Source organism: Bombina bombina, chromosome 5, assembly GCF_027579735.1.
Source record: "Bombina bombina isolate aBomBom1 chromosome 5, aBomBom1.pri, whole genome shotgun sequence".
NCBI classification, from domain to species: Eukaryota; Metazoa; Chordata; class Amphibia; order Anura; family Bombinatoridae; genus Bombina; species Bombina bombina.
In genome coordinates, this window is record NC_069503.1 from 264,494,672 (window position 1) to 264,514,919 (window position 20,248).

General features: G+C 38.8%; 1 protein-coding gene across 1 annotated transcript in view; it reads left to right on the forward strand.

Moving 5' to 3' along the window:
* The window catches only part of HACD1 (3-hydroxyacyl-CoA dehydratase 1), a 136,291-nt gene that overhangs the window by 53,119 nt on the left and 62,924 nt on the right, over positions 1–20,248 (forward strand). The window contains exon 2 of the mRNA XM_053713978.1: positions 11,586–11,703. Within this exon, the coding sequence (XP_053569953.1) occupies positions 11,586–11,703 (118 nt within the window). The remainder of the gene's footprint in view (positions 1–11,585; positions 11,704–20,248) is intronic.

Here is a 20,248-nt window from a genome sequence, read left to right on the forward strand (position 1 = left end):
TAGACCTCCACAATCTAGGTAAACCTTATTGTTAGTATATACGTATACTTTTAAAATCAATAGCATACTAACAATGAGGTTTACCTAGATTGTGGAGGTCTAGTGTTTACGAACATGCGGCTACCTAGATTGTGGAGGTCTAGTGTTTACGAACATGCGGCTAACTTATGAGATTGTCATTACAATATGTATTACGATCGGATCAAAAACAAATTGAGGAAGGGAACAGGTATGATGTAGATTGATCAAGTAATGTGAGTTACAACTGCATGATAATAATCATACAAACTTGCTACATTGCCTCTTTTGGATATCCCTGTCTGGAGCAACCCTCTAATTGCTGGAGGTGTAATAGTGCTTTTCCTGACACCCAAGTACCACAGTTTATTTGGTGATTACCATTTTTGGTTCCTGGGAGTTCAAGCCTGAGAGGAGAGTTTTACCGGACAACTCTGAGGTTCCGGTCTGTCCAGTCAGCACCACATCTTGGTGCTTTCTAACACGTGAGTGCATCAGAGCTACAATATTATATTTGATTTATCACACAGAATTATGCTATGTGGTGCCTTCTCTGCTTCTTTATAGATTAAACTTGTTGTGGATGGCCTTATACTTTGAGGAGAGCTGCCTTACACCCCTCTAACTATTGGGGACTCTTTGGACTCTAATTTGTTCATTGGGACTATATTGTTTGCACAGGTCTAACACCTGGATTTCCTGTATGCATGTATGTATATACATAGGTGATACTCCATCCTGAGACTATATTATACTCAGTTAGAATTGTGATTATCTTGTTCTATGTATATTTTGTTACATTGCATACCTTGATAGCGCCCCTATCATATATTCCTTCTCTGGGTGTATATATAGGATTCAGATAGAGCAGACAATTTTAAACAACTTTCCAATTTACTTCTATAAACAATTTTGCTTCATTTTCTTGATATCCTTTATTGAAGGAGCAGCAATGCACTACTTGGAGTTAGCTGAACACATTTGTAAGCCAGTGACAACAGGCATATATGATCAACCACCAATCATCAGCTAGCTCCGAGCTCCTGAGCCTACTTAGGCATTATTTTCAACAAAGAATGCCAAGAAAACGAAGCAAAGTAGATAACAAAAGAAAATTGGAAAGTTATTTGAAAATGCATGCTCTACCTGAATCGTAAAAGAAAAAGTTTGGGTTTTATGTCCCTTTAAGTAAAAGCTATTTAAATTTAATGTGAAATTTACATGAAGTGCACAGTTGTTTACAGTTGGGTCCCGGAGATAAATCACACAGAAAAAAAAGTTGTTTACATCTTAATAAGAGGAGAGTCCACGGCTTCATTCATTACTTGTGGGAAATACAGAACCTGGCCACCAGGAGGAGGCAAAGACAGCCCAGCCAAAGGCTTAAATACCTACCCCACTCCCCTCATCCCCCAGTCATTCTTTGCCTTTCGTCACAGGGGATGGCAGAGAAGTGTCATAAGATTCGGAGTAGTCTCTTATATAGGGTAGTACTCTTCGGAATGGGACTGGAGTTTTTAGTAGTCTTGTCAGCATCTCAGTGAGAGCATTGACAAATGTTAGGGTCTGGAGATGCAGGGGAGTCTTTCTGCGAAACCATCCAGACTCGTATTAACAGCTCCTTAAGCAATCAGTGTTGACGAGTTTCACTGCCTGCTTTCTATCACTTAAGTCCATGTCAGGAGCGATGCTACAGCACTGTCAAACTTAAGAGGCTGTGTTCCTGTTCCACGGTGTAGATTCTGGTGAGATTGTTTCATTTTTTATACCTGTAATAATAACGCAAGAAGATAGGTTCACAGTGTAATCCTTTTATACATGATTGGCTTATTGTGTTTTGCTGCGACATGTGTGAGATGTGATTCTGGCAGTGTGTGAACAGTCAGGTTCTTCCTTCTTTTTGATTACTGCACAGCCTGTTTAGTTTAGCACGCTTTTTTCTCGACTGCAGGGGGCGGTCCTGCATGGCACTCCATGTGACCGGATGTGACCCCATTCTCTTCCTTTTCCTGACCGTCAGTTGCAGGAGATGAAAGCAGTTTCTCTGTGGGCCTGTGTCATAGGAGGTGGTGAGTACCCCAGCCATTTAAAGGTGCCATTTATTTTTTCTATAGTCCATATTAAATGCGCAAGCTATGGAGGACTCTGATGCTTTAGAGGGTACTCCCTCTTTGCCTAAATCTAATGCCTGTGTTTATTGTGAGGAGGCTACGGTATACCCGTCTGCTCAACTATGATCCACATGCCTAGATAAAATAGTGATATCTAAAAAGAACAAGATGTTTAGTACCACTGAGCGGTCCACCTCTGAGGGGTCTCTGTCCTGCAAGGTGTGTTCCCTACAATCATCTCTGATTACACATGCAGCTCCCCAATGCACTACTAATCCTCCTGCTGGAGGGGTCCTGTAACCGCCAGATTTTGCTGATTAGTTGCACACGGTGGTGTCTGCGGCCTTTAGTGCTTTTCTTTGCCCCGCTAAGCACAAGTGAAAGGTTAAACATTGCTATCCTTCCCAGGGGTCATCTGCTCCATTGGATGTATCTGAGACTAGATTATCCGCTGATGCAAAGGATTCCAAATCTTCGGAGGACTCTTTCTCTGGGTCAGAATCTGTGACCTCTAAACCTCTGGCTGCGGAGGAACTAGATTTTAGGTTTAGGATGGAGCACTTATGCTTTTATTTAAAGAGGTGTTGGCTACCTTAGAGGTTCCCGAACCGAAGTTACCAGATGAACCTTCTATTCCTAAGCTTTATAAAGTTTATGAGGACAGGGTGGTCCTCCAGACTTTCCTGGCTCCCGTAAAGATGGCGAATATTATAAAGAATGAATGGGAGAGACTTGGTTCATCCTTCTCCCCTTCGTCTTCATTTAAGAAATTGTTTCCGGTTCCTGATGCTCAGCTAGAATTGTGGGGATCTGTCCCTAAGGTGGATGGAGCTATATCGATGCTCGCTAAGCGCACCACTATCCCATTTGAGGATAATAAGTTGTTTAAGGAACCCATGGATAAAAAATTAGAAACCACGTTAAGAAAGATGTTTCAGCACACGGGGTTCGTATGTCAACCTGCCGCGGCAATCGCTACGGTGGCGGGTTCCCCTACCTATTGGTGTGACTCTCTATCAGAGATGATCGAGGTGGAGACTCCCCTCGATGAGATACAGAAAAGAATTAAGGCTTTGAGGGTGCTAATTCATTTATCTATGATGCAAATATTCAGATTATTCGCTTGAATGCCAAGACCTCAGGCTTTTCTGTTCTGGCCTGGAGGGCCCTGTGGTTGAAGTCATGGTCTGCTGACATGATGTCCAAATAGGGTTGCCACCTGCCCCGGTTTCACCGGAACAGTCCCGGTCTGGGACTGTATGTCCTGTGCCCCAGAAATACCATCAAATGCCCCGGGCTAAGAGCTCCCCTGGGGCTAGCACAGCACTGACCGCAGATTTTAAAAAAAACAGCTGGCCAGAGGAGCTCATAACGCGGTGGGAGGAGTGACTGAACCTGCGCTGTCTGACTCTGGAGTATGTGGGAGGAGGAGGAGGGTCACGTGACGTCACTTTCATGTTCCTCGCTGCGCTGAGCCTGTACTGCATGCACAGATTGTGTAAGGACTCAGTCAGGAGGAGACAATCAGACATGAAGACAGTGAGTGAGCAGAGGTGCGTGCTCGTGCAGCCGGTGACCGGTCCAACTTACTGGGGACAAGTATTTAGTATTTATTTAGTGAGCACAGTGCATTGTTTCAATGTTAAAAAAAACATTTGACACCAAGTTATAACTATAGTTACCTCATGCTGATAAATATATTTTTTCTCCTTATGCTCCCTAAGTTCTGCTAAATATAACGTATTTTCAGCTGGTTGAAAGCTGCCAAATGGCTGCCAAAGTCCAGCAACATTAGAAATTTTTTTTGGCTTCCACTAAAGTAATTGGTAGCCACAAATATTAATTTTATATCAGTTTAACAATAAGTCTATTAGAGACTTAGGACTTGATGCATGCTGTTTTCAATACACTACTTTTTTGTCTTTTTGCTATGGATAGGGAGGGTGTTTTTATGCAATGTACTGGCTGTGGCTTATATATATATATATATATATATATATATATATATATATTATATATAATATATATATATTTTATATGTATATATATATATATATTATATATATATATATATATTATATATATATATATTATATATGTATACATGTATATATATATTATATATGTATATATATATATTATATATATATTATATATATATATATATATTTTATATACATATATATATATATATACACTGTATATTATATATATTATATACATATATAATATATAAATTTGATTTCATATTAATTTTGAGGCTGCGTGAGGCCACGCCCCAAGCCACGCCCCCTCCACCCCCGTTTAGAAAGTGTCCAGGAATCTTCTGGGCAAAAGGTGGCAACCCTACGTCCAAATCTAGATTACTTTCCCTTCCATTTAAGGGAAAGGTTCTTTTCAGTCCTGGCTTGAACTCTATCATATCCATGGTCACAGGGGGCAAGGGTGCCTTTCTCCCGCAGGATAAGAAGAATAAGCTTAAGGGTCCTAATTTTTGTCCCTTTCGTTCGGACAAGTCCCAATGACAGCAGTCTGCCGCGATGCCCGAGCAGTCCAAGGGATCTTGGAAGCCATCTCAGTCTTAGAATAAAGCCAACAGAACAAGAAGCCAGCCGAGACAAAATCGGCAAGTAGGTGCGGCCCCCAATCCGTCTCTGGATCTCGTAGGGGGCAGACTATCTCTTTTTGCGGAGGCTTGGATGAGAGACCTGCAGGACCCTTGGGTTCTGGAGGTTATTGCCCAGGGTTACAGGATAGGTTTTAAAACTCACCCTCCCAGGGGCAGATTCCTCTTGTCAAATCTATTGTCATGACCAGAGAAACGAGATGCCTTTCTAGAGTGCGTGAGGGATCTCTCCTCTCTAGGAGTAATTGTACCAGTACATCTAGGAGAAAGAGGTCTAGGGTACTAGTCAAACCTTTTCGTAGTCCCAAAGAAGGAGGACACGTTTTGCCCGATTCTAGACCTAAAGTGCTTAAACAAGTTTCTGTCAGTCCCATCATTCAAGATGGAGACGATAAGGTCTATTCTGCCCTTAGTTCAAGAGGGTCAGTTCATGACTACAATAGACTTGAAAGATGCTTATCTTCATGTGCCAATACACAAGGATCACTTCAAGTTCCTAAGATTTGCTTTTCTGGACCAGCACTTCCAGTTTGTAGCTCTCCCCTTCGGTCTGGCTACTGCTCCAAGAGTCTTGACGAAGGTTCTGGGAGCATTGCTCGCGGTGGCGAGGTCCAGTGGTATTGCTGTAGCACCTTATCTGGACGACATCCTGGTCCAGGCTCTGTCCTGCTGGCTGGAAGAGGATTATTCGAGAGCTCTTCTTTGATCTCATGGATGATAAACTCAGGAAAAAGTTCTCTGGTTTCCAGTACCAGAGTGGAGTTCCTGGGCATGATAATAGACTCCATATCCATGAAGATATTCCTGACAGACAAGAGACGTTGCAAAATTGCCTCCAGCTGTCTTGCTCTTTAGACCTCCTCAAGGCCATCTGTGGCTCGGTGTATGGAGGTGATTAGGCTCATGATATCCAGTATAGATGTCATTCCATTCGCCAGGTTCCATCTACGACCTCTTCAGTTGTGCATTCTGAGGCAATGGAATGGTGATCACTCGGATCTATCCCAAAAGATCTCTCTGGACAACCGGTCAAGGGAATCCCTCTCTTGGTGGCTCTGTCCAGATTAGCTGTCCCAGGGGACATCCTTCCTGAGACCATCCTGGGAGATTGTGACTATGGGTGCAAGCCTCTCAGGATGGGGTGCCAGAAAGGCACAGGGCAGGTGGTATCGGGAGGAGTTGCTTTTTCCGATCAACATCCTGGAACATTGAGCGATCTTCAACGCTCTGAGGTCTTGGCTCTTCCTGGGTTTGTCCCAGTTCATTAGATTCCAGTCGGATAACATTACCTTGGTGGCTTACATCAACCATCAGGGGGGAACAAGAAGCTCCCTAGCCATGAGGGAAGTATCTCAGATTCTGGAGTGGGCAGAGACCCACAACTGCTCGCTGTCAGTGATCCACAACCCGGGTGTGGACAACTGGGAAACAGATTTTCTCAGCAGACAATCGTTTCATCCGGGGGAATGTTCTCTTCACCCCGAAGTGTTTGCAGATATTTGCAACAGATGGGGGACGCGGGAGATAGAGCTCATGGCGTCCAGACTCAATGCCAAGTTACCCAGATACGGGTTGCGGTCCAGGGATCCCCAGGCAGAACTGATAGATGCCTTAGCAGTCCCTTGGGGATTCAACCTAGTCTACATATTTCCACCGTTATCACTTCTACCTCAAGTAGTGGCCCGCATCAAGCAGGAGCAAGCATCAACTATTTTTGTTGCTCTGTCGTGGCCTCAGAGGATTTGGTTTGCAGATCTGGTGGGGATGTCATCATCTCCTCCATGGAGGTTGCCCTGTCATAGGGATCTGCTGGTACAGTGCCCCTTTGTGCATCAAAATCTAGATACTCTGAGGCTGACTGCGTGGAGATTAAACACCTAGGAGGGTAGTTATCAAGCCGTCAACCTCAAATACGCTGGAATTCCGCAGCGTATTTGTGGCGAGGCTGATTCGCCTTAATTATCAAAGGCTCGAGACCGGCAAAAGTAGAATTTTGTGACGTAAGCTTCGATCCGCCGGACTCAGTCTGACACAGATCGATTCTTACGTCACTCCAGATGTTCCGCACACAAGTGCGGCACATTCTCACTACTTTTGCTAGTTATCAAATGACTAGCAGGTACGCTCGGCACTTTTACGGCCCAGCGTACCTGGTTTTCAAACCGCCACCCCTGGAGGCAGCGGATCCTATAGGAATCAATGGGAGTCTGACCATAGCGAAAGTACAAGTTCGCTGCTGACAGACATCCCATTGATTTCTATGGGAGCTGTCTGCACCTAACACCCTAACATGTACCCCGAGTCTAAACACCACTAATCTGCCCCCCCTACACCGCCGCAACTAAATAAAGTTATTACCCCCTAAACCGCCGCTCCCGGAGCCCACCGCAACTATAATAAATGTATTAACCCCTAAACCGCCTCTCCCTGAACCCGCTGCAACCTATATTAAATGTATTAACCCCTATCCTGCCCCCCTACACCGTCGCCACCTATAATAAATTTATTAACCCCTAATCTGCCCCCCCTACACCGTCGCCACCTATAATAAATTTATTAACCCCTAATCTGCCCCCCCTACACCGTCGCCACCTATAATAAATTTATTAACCCCTAATCTGCCCCCCTACACCGTCGCCACCTATAATAAATGTATTAACCCCTATCCTGCCCCCCACTACGCCGCCGCCACTGTAATAAAATTATTAACCCCTAAACCTAAGTCTAACACTAACCCTAACGCCCCCCTAACTTAAATATTAATTAAATAAATCTAAATAATATTTTTATTATTAACTAAATTAATCCTATTTAAAACTAAATACTTACCTTTAAATTAAACCCTAATATAGCTACAATATAAATAATAATTATATTCTAGCTATCTTAGGATTTAGTTTTATTTTACAGGTACCTTTCAATTTATTTTAACTAGGTACAATAGCTATTAAATAGTTATTAACTATTTAATAGCTTACCTAGCTAAAATAAACTGAAATTTACCTGTAAAAAGTTATAATTACACCTAACACTACACTATACTTCGGAACAGCCAATAGAATGCGAGCTCAATCTGATTGGCTGATTCCATCAGCCAATCAGATTTTTCCTATCTTAATTCCGATTGGCTGATAGAATCCTATCAGCCAATCGGAATTGAGGGGACGCCATCTTGGATGACGTCCCTTAAAGGAGCCTTCATTCGTCGTAGTCCGTCGGTGAAGAAGGAGGTTCCGCGTCGGCGGGAGGAAGATTCAAGACCCGGCTTGGAAGATGACATCGCCCGGATAGAAGACCTCTTCAGCGCCTCTTGGAAGATGACATCGCCCGGATCGAAGACTTCTTCAGCGCCGCCTGGATGGTTACTTCATCGGATGGAAGATTTCTTCAGCGCAGCTTGGAGGATTAACTTCTTCCGCTCCGGATGTCCACTTCGGTTCCATCGCTGCTCGGCTGAGTGAAGACGACTCAAGGTAGGGGATTAGTGTTAGGTTTTTGTAAGGGGGGTTTGGGTTAGATTAGGGGTATGTGGGTGGTGGGTTTTAATGTTGGGGGGGGTTGTATTTTTCTTTTACAGGCAAAAGAGCTGAACTTTTTGGGGCATGACCCCACAAATGGCCCTTTTAAGGGCTGGTAAGGTAAAAGAGCTTTGAACTTTATTTAATTTAGAATAGGGTAGGGCATTTTTTTATTTTGGGGGGGTTTGTTATTTTATTAGGGGGCTTAGATTAGGTGTAAGTAGCTTAAAATTGTTGTAATATTTTTAAAATGTTTGTAACTTATTTTTTTATTTTTTGTAACTTAGCTTTTTTTATTTTTTTTATTTTAGTTAGTTTATGTAATTGTATTTAATTGTAGTTATTTGTAGGTAGTTTATTTAATTAATTTAATGATAGTGTAGTGTTAGGTTTAATTGTAACTTAGGTTAGGATTTATTTTACAGGTAATTTTGTATTTCTTTTAGCTAGGTAGTTATTAAATAGTTAATAACTATTTAATAACTATTCTAACTAGCTAAAATAAATACAAAGTTACCTGTAAAATAAATATAAATCCTAAGATAGCTACAATATAATTATTATTTATATTGTAGCTATATTAGGGTTTATTTTACAGGTAAGTATTTAGTTTTAAATAGGAATAATTTATTAAAGTATAGTGTAGTGTTAGGTGTAATTATAACTTAGGTTAGGATTTATTTTACAGGTAAATTTCAGTTTATTTTAGCTAGGTAAGCTATTAAATAGTTAATAACTATTTAATAGCTATTGTACCTAGTTAAAATAAATTGAAAGGTGCCTGTAAAATAAAAATAAATCCTAAGATAGCTAGAATATAATTATTATTTATATTGTAGCTATATTAGGGTTTATTTTAAAGGTAAGTATTTAGTTTTAAATAGGATTAATTTAGTTAATAATATAAATATTATTTAGATTTATTTAATTAATATTTAAGTTAGGGGGGCGTTAGGGTTAGGGTTAGACTTAGGTTTAGGGGTTAATAATTTTATTACAGTGGCGGCGGTGTAGTGGGGGGCAGGATAGGGGTTAATAAATTTATTTTAGGTGACGACGGTGTAGGGGGGGCAGGATAGGGGTTAATAGGTTTAATATAGGTTGCGGCGGGTTCAGGGAGCGGCGGTTTAGGGGTTAAACTATTTATTTAGTTGCGGAGAGGTGCGGGCTCAGCAGGATAGGGGTTAATAACTTTATTATAGAGGGCGACGGTGTAGGGGGGGCAGGATAGGGGTTACTAGGTATACTGTAGGTGGCAGCAGTGTCCGGGAGCGGCGGTTTAGGGGTTAATACATTTATAAGAGTTGCGGCAGGGTCTAGGAGCGGCGGTTTAGGGGTTAATACATTTATAAGAGTTGCGGCAGGGTCTAGGAGCGGCGGTTTAGGGGTTAGTAACTTTATTGAGTTGCTGGGGGCTCCGGGGGCGCCGGTATAGGGGGTAGAACAGTGTAGTTTAGTGTGGGTGCTTAGTGACAGGCTAGCAATAAAGCTGGGAAAAAGCCGAAGGGCAGCGAGATCGGATGAGTGATAACTCTCACAGTCCGCTGCTCATCGCCCCGCGGCTTTTTGACAGCTTTTTTTGATAACTTAGGCGAACGTATTCAAGGTCCGCGGCGGCGAAGGTAGGCGAGCTTAGGCGGGCGTATTGGGCCGGCGAAGGCAGAAAAGTAGACGGCTTGATAACTACCCCCCCTAGTCTTAGCCAGGAGAGGGTTTTCTGAGAGTGTGATTGATACTCTTATTCAAGCCAGGAAGCCGGTCATGTGGAGGACCTACTTACTCTGGTGTGAGACTCGGGGATTTCCCTGGCACAAGGTCAGGGTATCCAGGATACTTTCCTTCCTCCAGGATCGTTTGGAGAAGGGACAAAGGGACAGATTTTGGCTCTATCTGTGTTGTTTCACAAGAAGCTCGCTGAGCTTCCTGATATACAGTCCTTTGTTCAGGCTCTATCCAGGATCAGGCCTGTATTCAGACATTCTTCTCCTCCTTGGAGTTTCACTCTGGTTCTTAGGGTTTTGCAGAGGGCTTTGTTTGAGCCTATGCATTCTCTTGACATTAAAATTCTGCCTTAGAAGGTTCTCTTTCTATTGGCTATTGCTTCGGCACACAGAGTCTCTGAGTTAGCGGCCTTGCAATGTGAGCCCCCGTACCTGGTTGTTCATGCCGATAATGCTGTCCTTCGCACTGGGTTGGGTTTTCTCCCTAAGGTTGTGTCTGATCGCAACATTAATCAGGAGATTGCAGTTCCTTCCTTGTGTCCTAACCCTTTGTCTTCAAAGGAGCAGTTACTGGGGGATGAGGGGAGTGGGGGAGATATTTAAGCCTTTGGCTGGGGTGTCTTTGCCTTCTCCTGGTGGCCAGGTTCTGTATTTCCCACAAGTAATTAATGGACTCTCGTACAGATGGAAATGAAATTCTCAGGTAAGCATAATTTATGTTTTTACAAAATGAAAGCACCATAGTGAATTCTAAAATGTTCTATTTTAGAAGGAACAGAGAACATTTTTGAGTACCATATACCTTCCTAACTGCGCTGGGCTTTAGCGCCATTAGGATGGCATGAAACATCATAGCCATTTAACTGTACTGAAGCCAAAGGCACTTCCTGAATGGGATTGTGGCCTGGAGAGCGTGTCAAGTGTCCTAGGCACTCCCCGCTGATCCAATACCATCATTGAAATCACGCGATCGCATGAACGAACGCATGATTACAATTTGTTTACATCGGAACTTTGTTCCGATGTAGACAAATTACTACTGTCAGGAAAGGGTTAAAAAGAAACCTTGCCTTTTCTTGTTTTGCTTATAGCATATGGCCTCGCCTTCTGCTTGTTCTTTGTTCCTTGTTAAGCAGGTGCAGCAGACTGTGACATTTTGTACTGAAATGGATGATTTAGTAAATATAGTAGAGTATCCCAGATAGGACAATTTATCATCAGAAAATACTGCAAAGATAAAATAGTGTTCAAATCAAGTGAAGAAATAAGTATTAATCACTGTTCGTTCATGGTCCACAGTATAAAACATTAATTATTTAATCAGAGTCTGTAAAACTACCAGGGGAACACAGGGCTTTACAGATTTTTTTTAAATAGATCTCATTGTTTTCTTTTTATATCAATGTGATTAATAAGTCAGAATTGTATTTATTTTCTCATTGAAATATATGTGTATTTTAAAACTTCTAGATCCATCGTCACAACCTTTTTCATACAAACATATAATTAAATTAATTTGATATTTTATTTTGAGTATATGATGAATATTTTAAATTAATCTAATTTTTAATGTGTCACTTTTCACTTCCAGGTGGCTTGTTCTTGCAATTTCTATGATCCGGTTTTACATGGAAAAAGGAACACACAAAGGGTTGTACAAAAGTATTCAGAAGACACTTAAATTTTTCCAAACATTTGCTTTACTTGAGGTAAAATATTTTACTGATTATGAATACATTTGCTTTTTTAAAGGGACAGTAAAGTCATAATTAGACATTCATGATTAAGACAGAGGATACAATTTTAAACAACTTTCCAATTTTCTTCTATTATTTAATGTGCTTCCTTCTTTTGTTATTCCTCGCTGAAAGGTTTATCTAGGCAAGCTCAGAAGTAACAAAGAACCTAGGTTCTAGCTGCGGATTGGTGACTGCATATACATACCGATTGTCATTGGCTAACCCATGTGTTCAGTTAGAAACCTGCAGTTCATTGCTGTTTCTTCAACAAATAATACCAAGATAATGAAGCATATTTGATAATAGAAGTAAATTGGAAAGTTGTTTAAAATGGTATGTTCTACCTAAATCATGACATAAACCTTTTTTGTTTCATGCCCCTTTAAGTCTAATATTTTTTCATATATAATTTCCGATGGACTTGTGTTATATATGTGTTAAGAACTAAATCTGTCAATTATCTGATAAAATAGTTTCGAATAAAGATTAGTAAAATATTTACTATAATGTTCTTGATTTATTTTGTAACCTTTTTGGGGTTAAATATTATTTTAAAAAAAGTATTCGGGCTAGATTACGAGTGGTGCACTGTAGTCTGCGTGCAGGCCATATCCAATGTTTGCGACCATTTGCACTAAAGTTAAATTCCCCTAGTATTACAAGTTGAAAGTAAATGTGAATGCATGAGCGCAATCGCGATTTACGCTAGAATGATTACCCCGACCTCAGAGCTCTGGTTAACTGTTATGCTTGACAAAAATACATTTAAAGGACCAGTGAATACTACAAATTTGCATAATCAACAAATGCATGATAAAAAGACAATGTAATAGCACCTAATCTGAACTTCAAATGAGTAGCACATTTTTTTTCTGACAAATTTCAAAGTTATGTCTATTTCCTGTATCATGTGACAGGCATCAGCCAATCACAACTGCATATACATATATTCTGTGAATTCTTGTACATGCTCAGTAGGAGCTGGTGACTCAAAAATTGTAAATATAAAAAGACTGCACATTTTGTTAATAGAAGAATATTGAAAGTTGTTTAAAATTACATGCCCTATATGAATCCATGAAAGTTGAATTTTGACTTGAGTGTCCCTTTAAATAAAAGTACAATTAAATTCATAATAACACTAATAAAAAAATATTTAAAATATATAGCATAATAAAGTTATGAGGTCTCAGGTGTTAAAAAAAGACTGCAAAGTCCTTTAACAAAGAGATACATACATACAGGCCCATTTATCAAGCTCCGTATGGAGCTTGAAGGGCCGTGTTTCTGGCGAGTCTTCAGACTCGCCAGAAACACAACTTATGAAGCAGCGGTCAAAAGACCGCTGCTCCATAACCCTGTCCGCCTGCTCTGAACAGGCGGACAGGAATCGCCAGACATCAACCCGATCGAATACGATCGGGTTGATTGACAGCTCCCTGCTGGCGGCCGATTGGCCGCGAGTCAGCAGGGGGCGGCGTTGCACCAGCAGCTCTTGTGAGCTGCTGGTGCAATGTTAAATGCGGAGAGCGTATTGCTCTCCGCATTTAGCGAGGTCTTGCGGACCTTTTTTGGCTCTTATTAAGTCTATTGGGGAATGCAATTTTGTGTTCATTACTTCTAAAAGTATATTTGCTTTCAACGCATAATACGACCCTAACTCTCCAAGCGCAAAAAATATATTTCTAGCGGTTTTAATGCTTGAATGCGAGCACTAACTACCGCTCCATTCGTAATATAGCCCTTAATGTAGTGCAGGGTCAGCTCACCAGGGCAATGCCCACCCAAATGGAATGCTCTGCCCCTTCAAAAAATATTGATATGATCATACGCTTTAAAAATAATAAATAAAATAATGAATTGTTATGTAATGCTGCATGCTGGGGGCGGAGTTAGCTGCCAAAGTGTGAGGTTGCATCTGCAAGAAGCTCCGTGTCTGAACCTCTTATTTTGAATTGGAAGTTAATTAGATACTTTTTGGACTTTTCTTTAACCCTATTAATGTTACCTAACTACCGTGAGTTACTCATTTTCTTAAACAATAGACCATGATAAGAATATGATTGTATCATATAAATACGTCTATAAATGGCTACCGGCTTCTATTGACGCCTCAAAAGTGCACTGTGAATTTAGGCCGGGCCGGTAGCCATTTATAGACTTATATTTATATGATACAATCATATTCTTATAGGTTAACAGTACATAGGTTGTATTAAGTAGCCTGATATCTGTTAGTTATTGTGAAACAGGTATAGCTCTACAAAAGTACCAGTACCAGTACCTGAAACCCTAGTATCCTCACTGCTATTGCAAACAAAGGGGTTAATTGCATTGGGGGGTTTGGGGTGCATGGCTGTTTAGGGGACATGATTAAGATATGAGAATGAGTTTAAGGGTTTTAGATCATGGTGATTAAGGGGTGAATTGTTTTTAAGGAGCTATTGCACTGGGGGTCTCAAGTTTAATGGCTTTGTTTTAGTGCACTGCATAGGATTTAGGCTTTGTTCTTTTACCTACTGATTTAGCACATATTCTCCAAATGTTAACATTGGGGGATAAGCCAGCCAGAACCTACAATTTTTCTGCAGAATATGTAAGTCTGCTCTTATTTTGACTCTCATACATGCTTTGTAAATGCGTGCCCCCTTGTGAAAAAAAAGGCCCCCCATTTCATTCTTTCTGGATCCGACCCTGATGTAGTGTTAGATTTAACCATTCTTTGCTGTACTTTTGGTGAACTAATATCCTTTTCTCCCTATTTATATAATATTGAGGGCATAAGAACTTTTAAAGGAATATGATATTCATATGTAGAATTACTGCATATCTGTAAAAAGCTAGCTAGAAAATATCACATGAACATCAAATATATTTTACTTCAAATTTTCCTCAGTATACACGTCCCATTGTAAAGGGACATTGAGCAGCCAATCAGGATGCTAGTCCCAGGACTTGCAAAGGAGCTTTCATCTGGTGATTGCAGGCACAATCACTTTTTTCCCTTCTAAGTTTAAGGAAAATACTATGAAATCTCATGAGATTATGGTGAATTCTCATAAGATCACAGTAAAGCAAAATATGAACTTATCACTGATGATACTGATTGGCTGTTTTTTTTGTTCACTATGCAGATGGCAGTAAAAAGAGTAGCTCTGGATCACAGAGCACTTACTCTGGTGAGCTGAAGAAATTTTGAGGTAAAATATCTTCCTTTTTTACATAGAGATGTTCATGTGATATTTGTTGTCAACAAATTGACAATGTTTTAAATAAGCACTTGAAATAGATATAAAGTCCAGTTGTCTTCTGATGTGATGTCCTTAAAAAATAAAGAGAATATGCAACAGTGAAGTCATGTGGAGTGAACAATCAAGGTAAGTTATGCGCTATACTCACACAAGATAGAGCTATAACTCAGCTCCAAGTTAGAAATGTCCATGTTTAAAATTCTCTGCGTAAAGTTGGACATATGGTACTCCCATATGGTTAAAAGGGGAGTCAGGGGAGGTTTGGGGCTAAGGGGTATCCTACACAGCAGCATATATAAATATGCTAAACAAAAATAATAAAAAAATTAATAAAAGATACCTTTTATTTTAGTACTGGCAGACTTTCTGCCAGTACTTAAGATGGTGGGGACAATTGTGGGGTGGGGGAGGGAAGAGAGCTGTTTGGGAGGGATCAGGGGGTCTGATGTGTCAGGTGTGAGGCTAATCTCTACACTAAAGCTAAAATTAACCCTGCAAGCTCCCTACAAGCTCCCTAATAAACCCCTTCACTGCTAGACATAATACACGTGTGATGTGCAGCGGCATTTAGCAGCCTTCTAATTACAAAAAAACATTGCCAAAGCCATATATGTCTGCTATTTCTGAACAAAGGGGTTCCCAGAGAAGCATTTACAACCATTTGTGCCATAATTGCACAAGCTGTTTGTAAATAATTTCAGTGACAAACCTAAAATTGCGAAAAATGTTGTTTTTTTTAATTTGATCGCATTTGGCGGTGAAATGGTGGCATTAAATATACCAAAATGGGCCTAGATCAATACTTTGGGTTTCTACTACACTACAGCATTTACAACCATTTATGCCATAATTGCACAAGTTGTTTGTAAATAATTTCTGGGAGAAACCTAAAGTTTGTGAAAACATTTGGGAAAAAGTGAACAATTTTTTTTATTTGATCGCATTTGGCGGTGAAATGGTGGCATGAAATATACCAAAATGGGCCTAAATCAATACTTTGGGATGTCTTCTAAACAAAAATATATGCATGTCAAGTGATATTCAGGTATTCCTGACAGATATAAGGGTTCCAATGTAACTATCGCTCATTTTGAAAAAAAGTTGTTTGGAAATAGCAAAGCGCTACTTGTATTTATTGCCCTATAACTTGCAAAAAAAGCAAAGAAAATGTTAACATTGGGTATTTTATTAACTCAGGAAAAAATTTAGAAACTATTTAGCATGGGTGTTTTTTGGTGGTTGTAGATGTGTAACAGATTTTGGGGGTCAAAGTTAGAAAAAGTGTGTTTTTTCCATTTTTCCCTCATATTTTATAATCTTTTTAATAGTAAATTATAAGATATGATGAAAATAATGGTATCTTTAGAAAGTCCATTTAGTGGCGAGAAAAACGGTATCTAATATGTGTGGGTACAGTAAATGAGTAAGAGGAAAATTACAGCTAAACACAAACACAGCAGAAATGTAAAAATATCCCTGGTCCTTAAGGGAAAGAAATTGAAAAATGGCCTTGTCCTTAAGGGGTTAAGGCTTAGTTATTATATAGCTTTCATTCACACTGCCGCCACACTAAAAATAATGGCTGATACACAGCGAAGGATGAGAAGACATTGGTGACAGTGTGAAAACAAGGCACCTGGCACTGGTGACACTGTGTATGAAAACTATTAGGCCTTACTTAATTTGTTTATTCATACTGCCAGAAAGATCTCCTACATCCCTTCCAGCACTTCAGCAAAACAAAAAATAAACTCTAATGTGCTGCAAGGGGAATTTGTTACCTTTTCTGAAAAAGATAAACAACTGAGATTTTATAACCAGAATGACAGTGGCAAACCCTGTTATCTCCATGATCAAGTCTAGATTGTTTGCTTCAAATAAGGAAATAAGTGCGTGGACTTTCACCATTACAAGCAAATGCGGCCAAAAAGTGTTAAACTGTTCAAATAACATTCATACTCTGCTCTTATGTAAACCTATTGATGAAGAAAAATATTGTAATTACAAGGTGTTTACTGTCTCTTTAATAAAAATTTACATTGATAAATCTTATAGGGAGGACTCATGTTCATTTATAGATAAATGCCAAAATTCCTCATCCAATGCACTCTGTTTAATTCATGCATAAGCAGAACAGTTGTTCAGTAGCAGATTGTTGTAGATTTAAATAAATATGTCCCAAATTTATATGAGGGATAAAGAAAACCAGATATAGAGACAAAAAGAAAAAGGGGCAGCGAGAGAACATTGTGTAGCAAAATGAGTGAAAGAGCTTAATTATTTAAAAATATATATATTATTTTAAAATAGAGTATATAGAAATTTGAGCATTATATGAGGGTATTTAAATCTTGGATAAAAAAATTTTTGTGTGTTTATTTTTTGTATAAAAAACTTTTTTTAAACCAGCTTTATTAACAAGTATAAGATTACACTGACAAAATCAAACAATAAATATGTTTACAGAACAGATTTAACTGTTATTCAAGAAGATTCATTTATTTTATTTGAATGTATCTATTTGAGGATCCTTATAAATACTAGCATGTTTTAGAGAGGAGGGGTGAAATTCCAATCATTCACCTTTTCTTTTTCATGAATAAGAAGAAATAGAAATATATACATAGACCTAAACGAAAAGCGCAATATCTAATTTTATTATTATTAGATATATATTTCTATATATATCTGACAATGTTAATGTAAAATATATATCTATACCCATATATCTATAGGAATAGATATACAGGTATATGTTTGTAGTATATATATATATATATATATAAATATATGTTTTTGCAATAAAAATTACATTGTTCTGTATGTGAAAAACACTGCAATATAAAATATGAATAACCTCTGTCGGGTTAGTGTGCACTTATCTACCGCTGGCTAGTAACACAGGTTGGTCAGCATATATACCATTTATATACTAAAGAATTACAGCACCTTAGTCTGCTACAAAATGAAGCAATACAGATCAGTTCTAGAGTATGAACATTATTCACGGTAAATTGATTTAATAAAATGCTCAATTTTATACATGTTCAGCAACACAAACATTGTTGTGCCAGCAATGAGTTATTAAAATATGGTGGTGTACAATAAATGTAGCTACCTAATACATGATTTCCATAGACTATTATATCTAGCGTACAATTGAATTGAATCATCAGCTATATTGCACATTGATATGGTTACTTTATTTGAGAGATCGATTTGAAATAAAAGTATCGTCTAAACAGAGCCGGACGAATATTAGGATTTGATACTTACCATCTCATATACCTCCAAGGGTAATTTAATTGAATACACTATACAGATCCAGGTTTTTATGTTTTCTTTTCCCAGTTTTTAAATAAATAAATGTTATGTTTTACAAACACTTTATCCTATGCAGAATCTATAACTAAGGGGTAGATTTACCAAGCAGCGGAAGCCGCAATCTACCTCCGATGTAAGACCGCTGCTCCTTAACTCATTTGCCACCTCTGAGGTGGTGGACTGCAATAATTCTGATTCAATCGGGATGATTGACACCCCCTACTATCGGCCAATGAATGTGCAGGGTGCGGCATTGCACAAGCATTTCACAAGAAATACTTGTACAATGATAAATGCCGAAAGCCTATGCTGTCTACATTTATCGATGTCGGGCAGACATGATTCGCTACATCGAATCATGTCCCACCGCAAGTTGATAAATCGACCCCAAAGAGTGCTATTATATGTATCGCTTTCTGGGAAATTGATTTATTTTTTCCCTAAATTACTGATGTTATTTTAATAAACAGTACCACTCCCTTAGCAGAGATTTGACAAAAAATAGGGACAGATTTATAAGCCAACTTGGAATATATAAATACAAGGTAGACCGTTACAATAGGTAGTGCCATTAGTTTGTGTTTTTCATCATCATTTTTATTAATTTTAATGTTTTTTAATGTAATTTTAATGAAAATGCTTTTTACTTTCTTATGTTCTTCACATAGAATAAAATTTTATTTTTTAAAACATATATATATATATATATATATATATATATATATATATATACACAATATAAATCTCTATATATCTGTATATATTCATATAGGTATAGATTTTATAAAAAAAACTTGGGTTAGTACCCGAGCGATAGCTGCTAGTTTTTTGTAGCGTGCCCTATAGAAGTCTATAGAGAGAAAGTGTAAGCACAGTTGTGATATGTGAAGTCCTGAAATTAGCGTGTGTTGATCTTTTTACTTTCAACTTACTTAATACGCATGCTAATTTTTTACTTCAAGCACAGTTAAAGCGGGAACGGGAACAAAAACTAGCATGCCACTTGTAATCTAGCCCATATTGTCTATGTGAGGGTATCCAAACAGTTTTCAGTGACTAGACCGATATAGTTTTCCTGTTATTTTAACAAATACAACTGCTGTAAAAGGTTTTGCGTGCAGATCTCAAGAGTCTTGAGCTAGTTTGGTTTGATGTGGTGGATCCTTCCATAGGGAGATATTATAGGGTCTCCATTCGTTGGGGTTTCTTTTGGTGTAAAAAAAAGTGGATGTCGAGTTAGGAGATCTACCAGTAGGGGGTAGTGGTTTTTATGAGGTTTCGGATCTATGTTGGATATCAACCTTTAAAGGAATATGAAACCCAAACATTTTCTTTTGTGATTCAGACAGAGCATACCATTTAAAAAAGTTTTCAATTTACTTCTATTGTCAAAATCGCTTAGTTCTCAAGATATTTTTTGTTGAAGACATAAGTAGGTGGGCATTTAGAGCACTACATGGCAGGACATCGTGCTGCCATCTAGTGCTCTTGCAAATGGATAGCATTATTGCAATGCTACAGCCATATAGTGCTCCAGAAATGGGCCGGATCCTAAGCATATGTCCCAGCTTTTCAACAAAAGTTACCAAGAGAACAAAGATACATTGATAATACAAGTAAATTAGAAAGTTGTTTAAATTTGAATGCTCAATTTGAACCAAAATGTTTGTGTGGAAGGAGAGCTGCTAATGCATTGAGGATGTTGGTTAAGTAACGCATATAGAAAGAGATGGAGAAATACTAGCATATATATTAATCAAGGTGCATTTTCATTAGGTTATTATGATAAACAAGAGGTTCATTTGTTAGGGCAAAGGACAGAACATTAAATTAGTTACTGAGATGAGTGTGTTACCGAGGAATTTATTCTAATGAGAATGCATTATTCTGTAGCTGTGTATGTCTCAAGCCATTTGTAGCAGTTTATTGATAGGAGAAGT